Source organism: Diaporthe amygdali, assembly GCF_026229845.1.
Source record: "Diaporthe amygdali strain CAA958 chromosome Unknown NODE_18_length_871485_cov_64_394520, whole genome shotgun sequence".
NCBI classification, from domain to species: domain Eukaryota; kingdom Fungi; phylum Ascomycota; class Sordariomycetes; order Diaporthales; family Diaporthaceae; genus Diaporthe; species Diaporthe amygdali.
In genome coordinates, this window is record NW_026517038.1 from 40,943 (window position 1) to 54,527 (window position 13,585).

At 56.8% G+C, this 13,585-nt stretch overlaps 3 protein-coding genes across 3 annotated transcripts; 2 read left to right on the forward strand and 1 right to left on the reverse strand.

Annotated features, from left to right (window-relative positions):
- Positions 1-21: 21 nt before the first annotated feature.
- On the reverse strand, positions 22-1,491 carry J7T55_003974 (mitochondrial inheritance component mdm12; the record flags this gene model as incomplete). The annotated part of the gene is made up of 1 exon (XM_053144638.1): positions 22-1,491. One exon carries the CDS (start codon positions 1,489-1,491, stop codon positions 22-24), a length of 1,470 nt encoding a protein of 489 aa, XP_052992475.1.
- Positions 1,492-5,045: 3,554 nt separating this feature from the next.
- J7T55_003975 (uncharacterized protein) lies at positions 5,046-6,203 on the forward strand (the record flags this gene model as incomplete). The annotated part of the gene is made up of 1 exon (XM_053144639.1): positions 5,046-6,203. One exon carries the CDS (start codon positions 5,046-5,048, stop codon positions 6,201-6,203), a length of 1,158 nt encoding a protein of 385 aa, XP_052992476.1.
- Positions 6,204-6,882: 679 nt separating this feature from the next.
- On the forward strand, positions 6,883-10,422 carry J7T55_003976 (uncharacterized protein; the record flags this gene model as incomplete). Its single annotated transcript, XM_053144640.1, has 1 exon — positions 6,883-10,422. The coding sequence occupies one exon, from the start codon at positions 6,883-6,885 to the stop codon at positions 10,420-10,422; it is 3,540 nt and encodes a 1,179-aa protein (XP_052992477.1).
- Between the last annotated feature and the right edge of the window lie 3,163 nt (positions 10,423-13,585).

Below are 13,585 nucleotides of genomic sequence, written 5' to 3' on the forward strand. Positions count from 1 at the left end.
TATTTTGAGTCGCGAGCCATGCTATACAAGGAACGTCCAGAAACTGGGATAGACAAATTCCTCTTCGAATATCCGCCGCACCTGCTCCAGCACAAAGCGTTCCACCTTGCCCACGTTCTTGAGGCTCTGCTTGCCCCCTTCTCTCTGCCCAATCTCGCTCTCCACCCTGATCTCCTGGAGCAAACCACCCATCTTGCCCGGCCGTAAGTTAGATGAGCCAGCACCTCCAGGCGCGTCCCCGGCCTGCTCGGCCTCGTCAGTTCCAACAGCAGCGAGCGCATCCTCCGGGCTCAAGAAACAGAAATGCACCCTTTTCCTGATATGGGCAACGACCCCGACCCCGTCGAAAGATAGCCCCGTGATGCTCAAGCGTAGTGGTATGCCAACGAAGCTGGGCATGGGATAATCGAGAAGGATGTCCGCTGTGAGCAACAGCTTGACGTCGCCGGAATACTTGATCCGGAACACGGCCTGGATGTCCTCGATCCTCGGTTCACGGAATCGGCGCTGGTCCTTGTGGTCTTGATCGTCTTGGTGCTCTTCATCCTCTGTGATTGCTGACCCAGCGAGCATCGATGCAGATGCGTTCGTGTTGTCCCGCGTGGGCGGCCTTGACGTCCCCGCGGAGGAAGTCGGTGCAAAAGTAGACACGCTGGACTTCTCCCGCAGGACCGTATTGCTTAGATGTATTGGGGTCAGGCCGCTGATGGTATTGTAAGAGTCCGCCCCGGAGCCCGAGCTCTGGCTGGGATTCCGGCTGTGGCTCGACGCGCGACCGTCCACTGACCGCTGTCTGCCCATTGAGTCCGGGAACGGCGCTGTAGTTGTCGTCGATAGTGGGCTAGTACCACCCGCTTCAGGCGCCCAACGATGATTGTGGTGGTTGTTGTTGCCCAGGTGTGCACCCGCCACCGCAGCCAGGGGCGTCTGGGTCCCAGATGGACCGCCCATGAGGTGAGAGTGGAAGTAGCTGAGATTAGACGTCCCGCCCGGTATGCCTGGCGTCGAAGTGCCCAGGAACGGGCTCCCCAGATCTTGCATCGGTGCCAGGGGCCCGCCTCTAAACGGCGTGATTGAGGGTAAGCCCGTCGTGCTGATGTGCGGTGGTATCGCGGTCAACCTCGCGCCCTGGCCGTTCCTGCGCCTCCTTTCCGACGCGACTAAGAGCTCCTCGGGGACACCTGTGCCCTCACCTCCGAGGCTGTGGTCGAAGTGCCGCTCCTCATCGTCATCGTCATCGTCATCGTCGGAGTCCTCGTCATCAGCCGCGAGGTTCTCCTCGTAGAAGTCAGGCAGTGGGTCCGTGATGTCCTTGAGTTCGAGTTCGGGCGGTGTGGTGCCGAACTCGAAGTCGTGCACTGTCACAGACTTGATGAAGCGAGGTAGCGGGACCGACTGAAACTTGGTGTGGATGAAGTCACGGATGCTGTGGGCGAGCGCCTCGCCATCAGGGCCGGTAGTGAGGGTCTCCCAGTTAAGGTCGATCGACATGGGAAATAGTGACCAACGTAGGTCAAGATATGTCGTGGACTTTTAGAAGTTTGGGTGTTACCATAGATTGGAGATTGGATGGCCAGCATGCAAGGCAATTGCAAACCTTCTCAGAACAGACGGTGCAAGTACTAACGGCAAAGGAGCCTATGGATCAACGTGCGCATTTGGGCCGTTCCACTTCGTCTTTTCTCGAAGAAGGGCCTCATCCAGAATACATCTTGATCTCCATTGAGTAATGCAGCTCGTGAGCATCAACATTTCCAAGGCGGAACGATCATCGAAGACTCTATGAGAGATGCAGGAGCACAACTACATTTTAGCCTAGGGTCATACCCTCACTCTCCCCTCCCTCAGGAGTAGTGGGCGGGAAGTCAACCCTCTGTATATGCACGGGCCACAGTTTCATGCTAGTTCTTCAGAAGTAGCTTACAGTGGGAGCAAGGCAGATCAAGCCGGAAGGTCATCTCTCCAGACTCAGGCTGCACCTTCTAGCTAAGTTGACGGACTACTTGGAGTTCGATCCGAAATAAGGATATGAACAAGTATTTTACCAGCTTACTACTCTGATTCAAACCGACAGGATCAGAGTTCAGGGGGCTCGTTTCGTTGGAGCACATCGCGGAGCGTGTTTCGACGCTGTTGTGGCCGATGAAGACAGGTACAGTGCGCACGAGGCCAACCCAGATACAACATTGCCATTCTCTGCGCCCAATTACCAGCTGATTATGAGTCCCAATTGAAGCGCCGGCGGAACCAAAGGATGAGGGGGACAAATCGTCCAACGAGGTGACCACCACAGAGTGAGATTCGAAATGTGCTTGATGTCAAGTGGGACATGTATCGTCGACCGAAAGAGCATCGAGAATGGGGTCGTAAATATCGCGAGCTAATTAGTATCTCTTTGACTTGGCTCCTAAGAGCCCTCCGAGTCAGCGCGACAGCGGAACGATTCGTTCCCAGTCGGTGGATACGTCGAGACGAGACTGAACCTGAGGCGGCAGTCCGTGTCTGGGGCCCAGAGTCGCGGCCAAGCCTGTCTCGGGCTGCGAGTTCGCTTGCAATATCATGCGACAGACGCGAAGCAAAACCATCATTCCCCCGGCACTCAGGCAAGCGAGTGTCTGGACTCTCGGCACCGCGAGTGGAGGGCCGAAGAAGCTGGTGGCCAGTATCAGGCCGCGTTGCCGTTGCCTCGGCCGGCCGAGGCATCGGCCTGCTGTTAAAAGGCTCGGAAGCAATTCTCGGAGAGCACACAGCCTCAACGGCTATATTACTGAGCACATAAGTGGCATATTTCATAGGCTGGTGCTATTCTTAGTATGCCCAGAGGGAGGCCCACGAGCTAAAATGTTTTTTGGAGTCGCGCCCCCCGGGGTCGTAACGGGACGTGGCCTGAGCTTCTCTTAGGCTTGCACAGCCTTCGGCTCGTGCCTGTATCGTATGGAGACGCTGTCGTAATGTGGCGGGTTGGAATTGCGTGGATCCCCTCTCGGGTTGATGAAACGAGTCAGGCGAGGCTGCCCTTCGCTGCTCAGATGCCGCATGGCCTGTTCACATTTTTACCACCCAAGACATTGACGATTCTAATAATGCTGAGGGAGAGACGAGATGGGACGAGACGGCCGTGCAAGCGAATCATCATTTGGTTGCCGTGCAAATCAGGATGGAGGGGAGGAGTTCGTATTTCAAGTGCCTGTGGCTCATGACTGGAGGTTACTGGACGTTGCTTGGGCGACTCAACCTGCCGATCAAGGCTGATCCCTCTGTGCTGCACCCTCCCTCATCCCTTACAATAGCATATCGGTGACCTCATTCCATAACATGTGGTAGAACCAAGTGTCTAGGTGGTTTCAGAACAAAAAACTAGATTCAGGCCTGGGGACAGCAAGCCACGGATGACAAAATGCCGGCACAGTGACATGGTCGGCGGGTAAGCACTTAGTTTGCTTGCTCATACGACCGCCCTCGCCTTTCCGCACACGGCGCTCGTGCTGCGTCAGCCTTGTGGTTCGTCAACGCGGTTGGCTGAGCATGTGGACCGCTGGTGGCTTGTGTGGCCTGGTGTTATTATGTGTTCTGTGATGCTCGGTCGGTGAGCGATATTGTTCCCACGGTACTGTTTAGGTCGCTGGACATGGTCCAGAGCACAGCTGTCGAACATCTTGTCCCAAAGCTCTGGAACTAATGTCTACATGGGCCACGCCTCCCTCGCAGCCAACCTGCAGCATAGCACATTGTGGTAATGAGCCCAGGACCTCTGCAGGTAGACCATGTATTTTCCTGTCCAGCTGCAGGTCATGCTCACGCAGGCCTGTCGCAGGGTGTAGTGAGATGTGTCTGGTGTAAATCTGATGAAGCGGCCGCTCTGTAAAGGGCCTGCCTGGTAAGCCTCATCAAGCCGGTAGCCTAGCAGATAGTTGTTGTGCTATGCAGATGTGCACCAGATACATGCACGACAATAGTACATGGAGGTGAGGTACGTAGTCTGTGCAGTAACAGAAGATGAAGGATGGCACCTCGGCCGGACTTGCGATGTCATTTTCCCCACAGAAACATGCGAAGCACGCTGCATCATCCTGGTCGCGTATGGGGCTCGTGAGCACCACCAAGCTGCTGATGGGATTTTCGAGAGGAGAGAACGTGGACCAGCATCCAACAAGCGGAGCAGAACCAGCAGACAACTCATCGCCGGCCAAGCTTTTTCGTCACCGAACCAGCAAAGGAACAGAGCGGCCCAGACAGCCAGAGCAACCAACCAGCGTGTTATCGTCGTGTTGTCGTCAGGATCTCCCCAGCTGCTCGTCCCTGATCCCGAACGCCGGTCGCGATCAAGCAGCAAACCAGCAAGCGGGCGGCGGCCGTCCCTTCGTTACTGCGCCACTGGCAATTCACAAAGCACAGGCGATCTTCGGCTGGGCAGCAAATCTTTTTCTTGCTGCGGCAACAAGCCAGACAACCACAGCTGAGAAAAGTGGGTAAGCCAGGCTTGGAGACCCCGTACCTGGCAGGGGTGACGTTGAGGGACCCAAGGGCCAAGCCAAGGGCGAAAGGGTCGCTGCCCTGCCGTCAGGCCGTGTGCCGCCTGCAGCGCTGCTGGCTGCGCAACCAGAAACCCAGCCACAGCCCCTGCTCGCCCACATCCCACATCCCACCGGCCCTGGGCCCTGGGCCCTGGCCTGTCCTGTCCTGCCTTGCGGTGCCCAGCCCAGCCAAGCCCAGCCAACCACCCTCAGGGCCCTTGCAAGTTGTGTCTTTATTTATCTGCTTCATTCCCCTTTGCCAGCTTGTTTATGCCCTACATCTGGTTCTTTCCTCCTCATCCTCTCGCTCTCAAAACTCATTATCTACCTCTCACAGGTTTGGTATTCCATCGTTGGTGTTTCCCCAAAACATCACCAAGCCCAAGGCTCCACCTGAGTGATTCATTCTCGAGAATCTCGTTCGACCAACACCCCGGACCGAACAGCAGCGACGTCATACCATCGTCTCTAACCACCAAATTATTATCCCCGATTTCTTTACGACAAACGAAGCCGAAAGGAACTCTCAAAATGGGCAACATAGGAAGGATATTCTGTGTGGCTCTGCCCTTCATCCTGACAGTGGCCAGTTTGATCGCCATGCTGGTCGCCGGTCTCTCAGGAGTAACTGACAAGAGCATGTACTTGTTCAAGGTCAACGTCACCGACCTCTCCATCAGCTCCTCATCTATTACCAGCTTGTTGAGCGACCGGGGCCTGCACCAGCGTGATCTTTCAGACTCCATCATTGCTGCCACTGGCGGCTCTTCTGGCGATACCTCCGGTCTTCTCGCCACTGCCTCCTCCGCCGCCGCCGCCGCAGGTGCCACTTCAGCAGCCGATGCCGAGTCTGCCATTTCCGGTCTAATCAGCGGTACCAACATCACCGCTTCCGACCTCGGCCTGGCTGATGCCTACTTCGTCAGTCTCTGGGGCTACTGCCAAACCACCGAGGCCGACGGCAAGACGTGCAAGAAGGCACAGTTCGACTGGGCATCCAACGCCACCGAGAGCTTCCAGGACAAGCTGGACGCCGTGGCCGGCTCATCTGGCGAGAATGTCACTATCCCTGACAGCATCAAGACGGCCATGAACACCTTCAGCACCGTGACTAAGTGGACCGAGGTTGTCTTCATCATCGCCTACGTCGCTCTCGGCATCTCACTGGTCCTGGGCATTTTCGCCAACTGCTCCCGTGCTTTCTCGTGCTGCACATTCATCACCTCTGCTTTCGCTGCAGTTGCCGTCTGTGCTGCCGCTGCTCTGGCCACTGCCATGGCTTCCGTCGTGGTCGGCGTCGTTGAGGGTACAGCCAAGGTGTACGGTGTCACTGGTTCCATCAACACGAACTTCCTGGCAGCCGTTTGGATCGGTGCCGCTTTCGCCATCGCCGCCGCCTTCTTCTGGATGTTCACCATCTGCTGCTGCGCTCCCGACCACAACCGGTCTCGTGGCAAGACCGGCGGGTTTGGCCGCAAGAAGCACCTCGACGACACCGAGAAGCTGCCCATGTCCGGAGCTTACGCACCTATCGGCGAGTCCCACCACAACAACACCTACGGTGCTGGCCACGAGACTGGCTATACCAACACTGCTTATGGCGGTGGATACGGCCAGGCTCCTTCTTACGGCAACCCGCGAACAGGGCGCAACGATCTGGCTTACGAGCCATATCAACACCGCTCCTAAGCAACTACTGCTGAGCACCTGACAATCTCGCTTTCGCGAGGCCGTCGGATACTAGTGGACATACGAAAACACATTGGCCGTCAACGATGACGGATGGAAATACTTCTTCTTGACTTTGCTTAATTTTGGCTTCTCCTTGCATGTATGGCGTTCCGGGCCCTAGGTGAAGGGGCATGTTGGGCTATCACGACTGTTTCCTCCGGTTGGTTGGAGGAGGGATATTACGACATGGATCAAGTAGGCTGTTAGTGCTACAGGACATGATACCCGCTAAACTTTCGGGAGGAAATGAAATGATACATTAGAAAGATGATGATCGATCCCGTTCAAGATTTGTGACATGCTTTGTAAATATTCGAGCCTTACACCTTAAAGATATTGGTCTCGTATAATGGTAGCCACTGTCGACTTTCAGAAATGGTTCTACATACATACGCACAACTCACATGCGAATCCACTCACAAGGATCAAAAATGTCTTAGGAGAAATCGTTTTGTCAATTGAATTATCCGGGTTGGTTTTCATTTTCTGACGTATTCAAAGAATGGAGGATGTCGCTCGAGGCTCGCGATCTCGAGTCGGTCTCGTAGCTGATTTTGTTGTGCTCGTAGCCAAAGTCTCGGTGCCGCCAAAATTTGACTCACCACCCGCAATTTTTCAAACCCACCACCACTTCGACATGAACCACCATGTGCCTCCCCGCCTGCAACGGGAACACGTCCACTGCCCGGTCACCGCACTGGGATTTTTCAGGCCCGCGGACAATGGAACGGTCTACATCCTCTCCGGCGAGGACACCCACCTGAAAATATACGATGCAGGGACGCAGCGGCTGCGCGCCACGGTGCACGTCTTCAAGGCGCAGCCCATCCAGGGCATTTCCACTGGAGAGGCCTCAAACGTGCTCATCTGGGGCGGGCCACTCGTGACGGTCCTGCCGAAGACGAAACTCGCCGATCTAATTCAGCTCGAGGAGGGTGGGGGCGACGCGGAGTACGTCGTGCCCGAGTGCCAGGTCCTGCAGGCACCGGACTGGGTCTACCATGGCGCCGTATCCCCCGACCAACCTGGCCTGGCCGCGGTCGTGACTGCGCACAACGAGGTCTTACCACTGCGCATCGGAGGCATTGTGGAGGGTGGGGGGAGAAGGTTGCGCTTTGGGAGGTTGAGGACGCCGCCGTCCCGCCCGATTTTGTACTCGGCGCAGGTCAGGTGGACCTCCGGAAACGGGGTCCTGGTCGCGGCAGGGACTGCTTTCGGGGAGATTGTCGTTTGGAAGTGCCGTGTCACAGACGACGACACTGGTTGTGAGGACGCGATCGAAGTCTTGCACGTCTTCACAGGTCATGAGGGCTCTATATTCGGTGTTGACATCTCCCCCGAGCTAGTAGTCGATTCACGCACCAAGGAGGTGTCGAGGCTACTGGCGAGCTGCAGCGATGACCGGACGATTCGGGTATGGAATATCACCGATACAGGCTATGGCGGAGGGAAGGCCTTGCCCGCTCACACATTCACCGAGGCGAGGGAGACCGGCTTTGGGGAGAACACGACGACGGGGGCTCTTGAGGCAATGGCAAGTCAACAATCTTCCAAGTCTCTGGCGGTGGCTATGGGACACGTTTCGAGGATATGGAATGTGCGCTTCTCCCCTCAGAGTTTTGACCACTTTTCTTCGAGTGAGAAAGCAAGGAGCGTGAAGCTGTATTCCTTCGGGGAGGACGCCACTGCGCAAAGGTGGAGGCTTGATCTCAGTGAGACGAGCGAACACACGCAGTCTAATGAGCATGGCCAAGTTCCGGTGGCCAGTCTCACTCACGAGGCGATATTTCACAACCACGATGGGAAACACATCTGGTCGAGCGCTGTGCTTTCTCCGACGCCATCACAGCCAAGCAAAACTCTACTTGCTACTGGGGGTAGCGATGGCAAGATTCAACTCATCGAGGAGAGTTCATTATGGCACATGGGGGACACAGTTTCCTCCGTCCTGGACGTTGACACCCCAGCATTCTTAGGCGCGCCCCCGGCCGACGAAATTAACTCAGCCGTTCCTCGACCGGCAGACACCGGTCTTGCGGACAGCGAGCCGCTGCACATGTACGGGCTCCCGTCTGCAAAATCTATCATTGCAACGACGGCATCGGGGCGCATCTTGACTGGATCCCTCGATGCATCTGGAGTGTCATGGAAGGAAGTGTCAGTGCCGAAGCCAATACGGGATGACCTGCAAAAGTACCAGATCGTCCGCAGCGCAGGTCCGGACGTCACTCTCATCGGGTCTCCCAGCGGACAACTCTACATATATGGCCAAGGGGTCATCCGACCGGTGGTGAAACTGCCGAGAAAGATCGCAGATGTCTTCCTTCTTCCACTAGAAGCCTTCCGGGGACTCGAGTTACGCGAGGCAGAGTCTGGTCAGCTTCCCATCATTGTGACAACCATGGGGAGCCCAGATGTCAGGCTCATGTTACTAGACCCTACCGCAGAAGGCATTGTCATCCACGAAACTCTTATAAAGCTAGAAAGGGGCTTCATACCAACTGCAGCAGGGATCTGCCAGAGTTTTATTGTATTTGGCTCTCGTATCGGTGCACTTTCAGTGCACAAACTCGATCAACCCACAGGAGGCTTCAGACAAGTAGCTCACGCCACCCGGCCCGGCTCGAAAGACTCAGTGTCTAGCATCGTGTCTCTACCTGCGAAAACAGGCTCATCCTGTCCCTACTTCCTGACGACCTCCCGAGACGGTCGCTATAGAACATATGAAATCACCACACAGCCATGCGGGTCTGACAACGCCCTCACCGTCCACCTTCGCCATGAGGCCGTTCCGCCATTAGGGCCTATGATCGAAAGCGGCTTCTTCACCACCATGGCTACCGACCCCGACTCAAAGCCACAACTGATCCTCTGCGGCTTTCGCAGCAAGGACTTCGTGGTCTGGAACGAGACCCGGCAGCAGGAGCTCGCAAGCGTCGAGTGCGGCGGCGCGCACCGCGCCTTCACATATCATGTGGACCTGACTACCCCAGAGAAGGTCTCCTTCGTCTGGACAAAGGCGTCACGCACGTGTGTCTACACGCAGGACAGCGTCTCGCAGCGCTCGGTTAAGCCGGGCGGCCACGGGAGGGAGATCAAGACGGTGGCGGCGGCGCAGGGCGGCTATCTCGCGACGGCCGCGGAGGACACGAACATCCGGATATGGCGGTATGGGGGCGACACAGGAGGCGGAGAGCCAGGACCAGGGCTGAGCTGCCTCGCCGTCGTAGAGAGGCACACAGCTGGCATCCAGTGCCTACGGTGGGCCGGCGGGAGCTACCTGGTCAGCAGTAGCGGAGGCGAGGAGCTGTTCGTGTGGCGGGTCGCATGGCTCGAGCGCTCTGCTTATGAGGGCATCGCGGTGGTCTGCGAGGGTGTTTATCCCGACAAGACGCGCGATGGTGACCTCCGGATCATGAGCTTCGATGTCCAGGTCCTGGATCCCATTCAGAGGGAGCAGGATGGGGCAGAGGTCCTTTGCCTGTCATTGGTCTTGTCCAACTCGACTCTCAAGACGTATCGGTATTCCAGGGACGAGGGCTTCACGCTTCTGGCCCAGGGCCAGTATACGGGCGCTTGTATGATGCAGATTCGGCATCTCAGGATACAACAAGAGCTCGACGGGCCGTGGGATTTGCACGTCCTGACTGCGTCTACAGATGGGCACCTTGCTCTCTGGAAGACAAGGACACCGACAACGCTCTCGGCGCCAGCCGAGTACGAGCTGCTCGATGCGCAACGGCTGCATCAGAGCAGCGTCAAGGCCATCGATCTAAGGGAACTTCCCGAAGTCAACCCCACGCCTTCCTACGCCATCTTCACCGGCGGCGATGACAACGCCATCGGGCACGTCCGCCTAGACTGGGCAGGCGAGAGCTTCAGGATCGCGTCCAGGTCTCTGGTGAACGGTGCCCATGCCGCCGCCATCACGGGCCTCTGCATCGTAGGGCTCGAGGCCGACGGAGCCGCAGGCTCGTACCGGGCGAGACTGTGCACGGCCAGTAATGACCAGAGGGTCAAGTCCTGGGTCGCAGCGGCCGGCGGCGAGGGCGTTTTGGGGAAGGTGTCGCTGGTTGGCGACCGGTACAGCGCTGTAGCCGACTGTGGAGATCTCGAGCAGCTAGGTGAAGGGCGGGTTGTTGTTGCTGGAGTCGGTATGGAGTTCTGGACTGTATAGAGTTGATATTGGAGAAAGGTGGCCATGCAATAGGCAGCACTGCCCACTCGATCCCCTCATTGGATAGGCATGCCCTCTATCTTGGAGAATTGCATATGAGATACTCTAAAACTAAGATAGTCCCCTGACCTTCTTGCCTCTGTTTCTATATATCCCAACACAGTCAAAAATATGCGCCAGTCTTTAATATCCAACGCGCGCATATACACACATCGAGTCATATGCCCATGAGAGCCGGGGTTTCCATAGACTGACCCACATGGCTGCGAGTTATGACCAACAATTCATTTACCTAAACTTGGCTGCAGGTGAGGCGAAAGCTAGAAATATAGCCTTGTAACCCTCCGCAAAGTGAGCACACCCATCGGGCGCAGGCCCGAATTCTCTTCTCTCCGGGCTGATGGATCTGCGGCAAGGATGTCCCCGTGGCCACCGAGTGAACATGACTCTCCCTGTGCTCCCATGACAAGAGGCAGGTCGTGATAGCGATATCACACATCACGATATCATATCGTACGCACACATATCATGGCGGGGTAGCGAGACGCTCCCGGGCATGTTGAAAGAGCGGTACGCCACGCGGCTGGTTGAAACAACACTCCGCCCAAGCTGCCAGCGCAGAAGTCTTCCTGTCTCAAAAGGCACGATAAGGCGTGCCGCCAGGCGGGCGAGCGGGCTAGTAGGAGACGTCAAACAAGCGAGGGCGCGGGTCAGAGACTATTTTATGCGGTGTTCCCCAGGTCTTTTCTCATGTGGCCAAGGCCGATAGGCTCGCTTGGCACTGTTCCTGACGATGGCCTTCCATAGCTGGCATTGTAATGCCTGCTCTGCCAACATCAAGCTCTCAATCCGTTTGCCCCGCCTTCTCCGGGGCTTGTGGCTGGTGCAATAGGAGGAGATGGGTGTCTGTTATGCTGACGTAGTGTCTGGCCCACCTGGTCAAGCACCATCGCGTGGTGGCTTATGAGCTAGCCGACCCTCGTCTGACCAGGCGCAGGACGTATTTGAGCCACGGCAGGCTTGTCTTTCGATGACACTCACTGACAGAGTGGGCTACTGTACCCCGAAAAATGTGGTCAGGAGTGTCTGCTGAAGTGTGAAGCTGGTCAAACCCAACTGCTGTCAAATAAGTTACAGCAGGAGCATCTGACAGTCTGGTTGGGCCGGGGCCAGGGCCGTGGGGTAAGAAAGAGGCGGGGGGATGGTGGTGGTGTGGCAAGATGGGTAGGTACTTCGTGCTTTGTACCATCTCCTATCCCCATAGCAGCTGCACCTACGACAAAAGATAGGCGAATCAAGACCTGGACAACACGGCCTACACGGCAGAAGCGTTGCACAGGCCTAACAGGTAGAATATTGGTGCTATGTACTGTATGTAGTATACTAGTATACCACCACTGAGCACCTCCTGTGTAGGTAGTAGTGGGGAGGCACCGCAGGGTCTGATGTATGGGCGAGATGGGGCAGCTGCACAGAGACCAGCGGGCTGGTGCGATCGGCTGGTCGGACGCAACTGCCAACCGCACCTTGCGTCTGGCATCTGCCCGCCTCAGGCGCCCGCCTGCCGGTCTGCGCGTCTGCGCGCTGTAACTCGTCGACCACATCAGCCAGAACGTCCAGGACCATCCAGACCACAGTCGAGCCAAATTGACTTTTGGCCCGCCTTCTCGTTATGGGCAACGCGGCGACGATCCTCAAGTTTTTGGTCACACAAGACAGACAGAGCACGAGATGCTAGAGTCAAAAGAGGACAAAAGACCATCGCGCACAGACGGGGTCGAAGTTCGCCGCATGGTACATGAGTACGGATACCGAGATACCATACACGCAAACCAGCCCGAGGACCAGATTCAGGACTGGTCCAGGACTGGGGAAGCTGAGTAGAGTGCCCAGGTGGAATTTAATCACGGAGCCAGAGGGGCGGGCGACCGATTGATTGACTGGGAACCGCCATCGTGGAGCGCCCAGAACTTCCAAGCCGCCAGTCATGCTCGCCAAGCCCTCAATTCGAACCAAGATCACGACCGCTGTTCGCTGCTCCCAGACCCCAGCGACTTGGTCACAGAGGCGAGAGACAGAGACGAAGGCGGCATCTCGCACCAAGACCTCAGGACCTGGGCAAGACCTGGCAGCAAGGGTGGTCCTGCCCTTCTCTGTCCCTGTCCCTACTGTTCCTGCTACTGTTACAATTACTGTTACTGTTACTCCTTCTCGCTCTCGTCCTTAGGAGTGCGACTGCGACTGCGACTTGGCCTGCGCCTGCATCTGCTCTGCAGCATATCTGCGTACATGCGTAATATGCGTGCGCATTTCCACCTCGTGCCTCTCCCCTCAACCCGCTCCAGTCAATCTCCATACCGTCAGAACTCCTCCCACATCTGACTGACTGGCTTGACTGATTGTCGGTCCGATCCTTCTGAAACAACGCGGACTGCCCACCGATCCGACCTTCTACCCAGACACTGAGGCAAAGTTTGAGCTGGAAGAAAGGGCTTCCATCAAGGTTTATAATTAATAAACAGGTACTGTCCAAGATCCAAGATCCAAGACCAAAGACCAAGACCCTCCCGGACCCGGCCAGCCCAGCGTCACCCCAAGCTTCCGCGCCGACTCCACAAAGCCCTGCCCCTCCAACGGGCCTCTTTGACACCTCTCTTGCGCCTTCTCCCTCCCTCCCTCTATCTATTCTCTGTCTCTTTTTACCCGATCTATCACAACAAAGCCAACCAACCCTCCTGCTCTTGGACCCCGCCAGACGACAGGCACACGACTGACGACTGACGATCCGCAATTGGCAACTGGCATCGTCTCCTGCCCTTCCCTGCCCTCGCCTCCAGCCACTTTCTCTTGGCTGTCTGCCGGCCAAACCCACTCCGGGCCCCAAGTCACTCCTTCACCGAAACAGAGGTACCACCAACGAAACACTTTGGCCCGTCCCTCAAACAACCCGCCCCCGACCTTCCTTCCTCGATTGCCTACCTGAACATCCATCCCACCGCCAGGTCGCTCTCGGTGTTCCGAACGGTGAGTCAGGCTGACTGCCCTTCTGTTTCTCCCTATTTCCGCTAGCCCACCGTCACGTCCACCTCCGTCCACGCTCCCGTAACTCCCGCTCGAATCTCCGGCCCACGCTTCTGCCTGCACGGTCGTATTCACAGCCTCT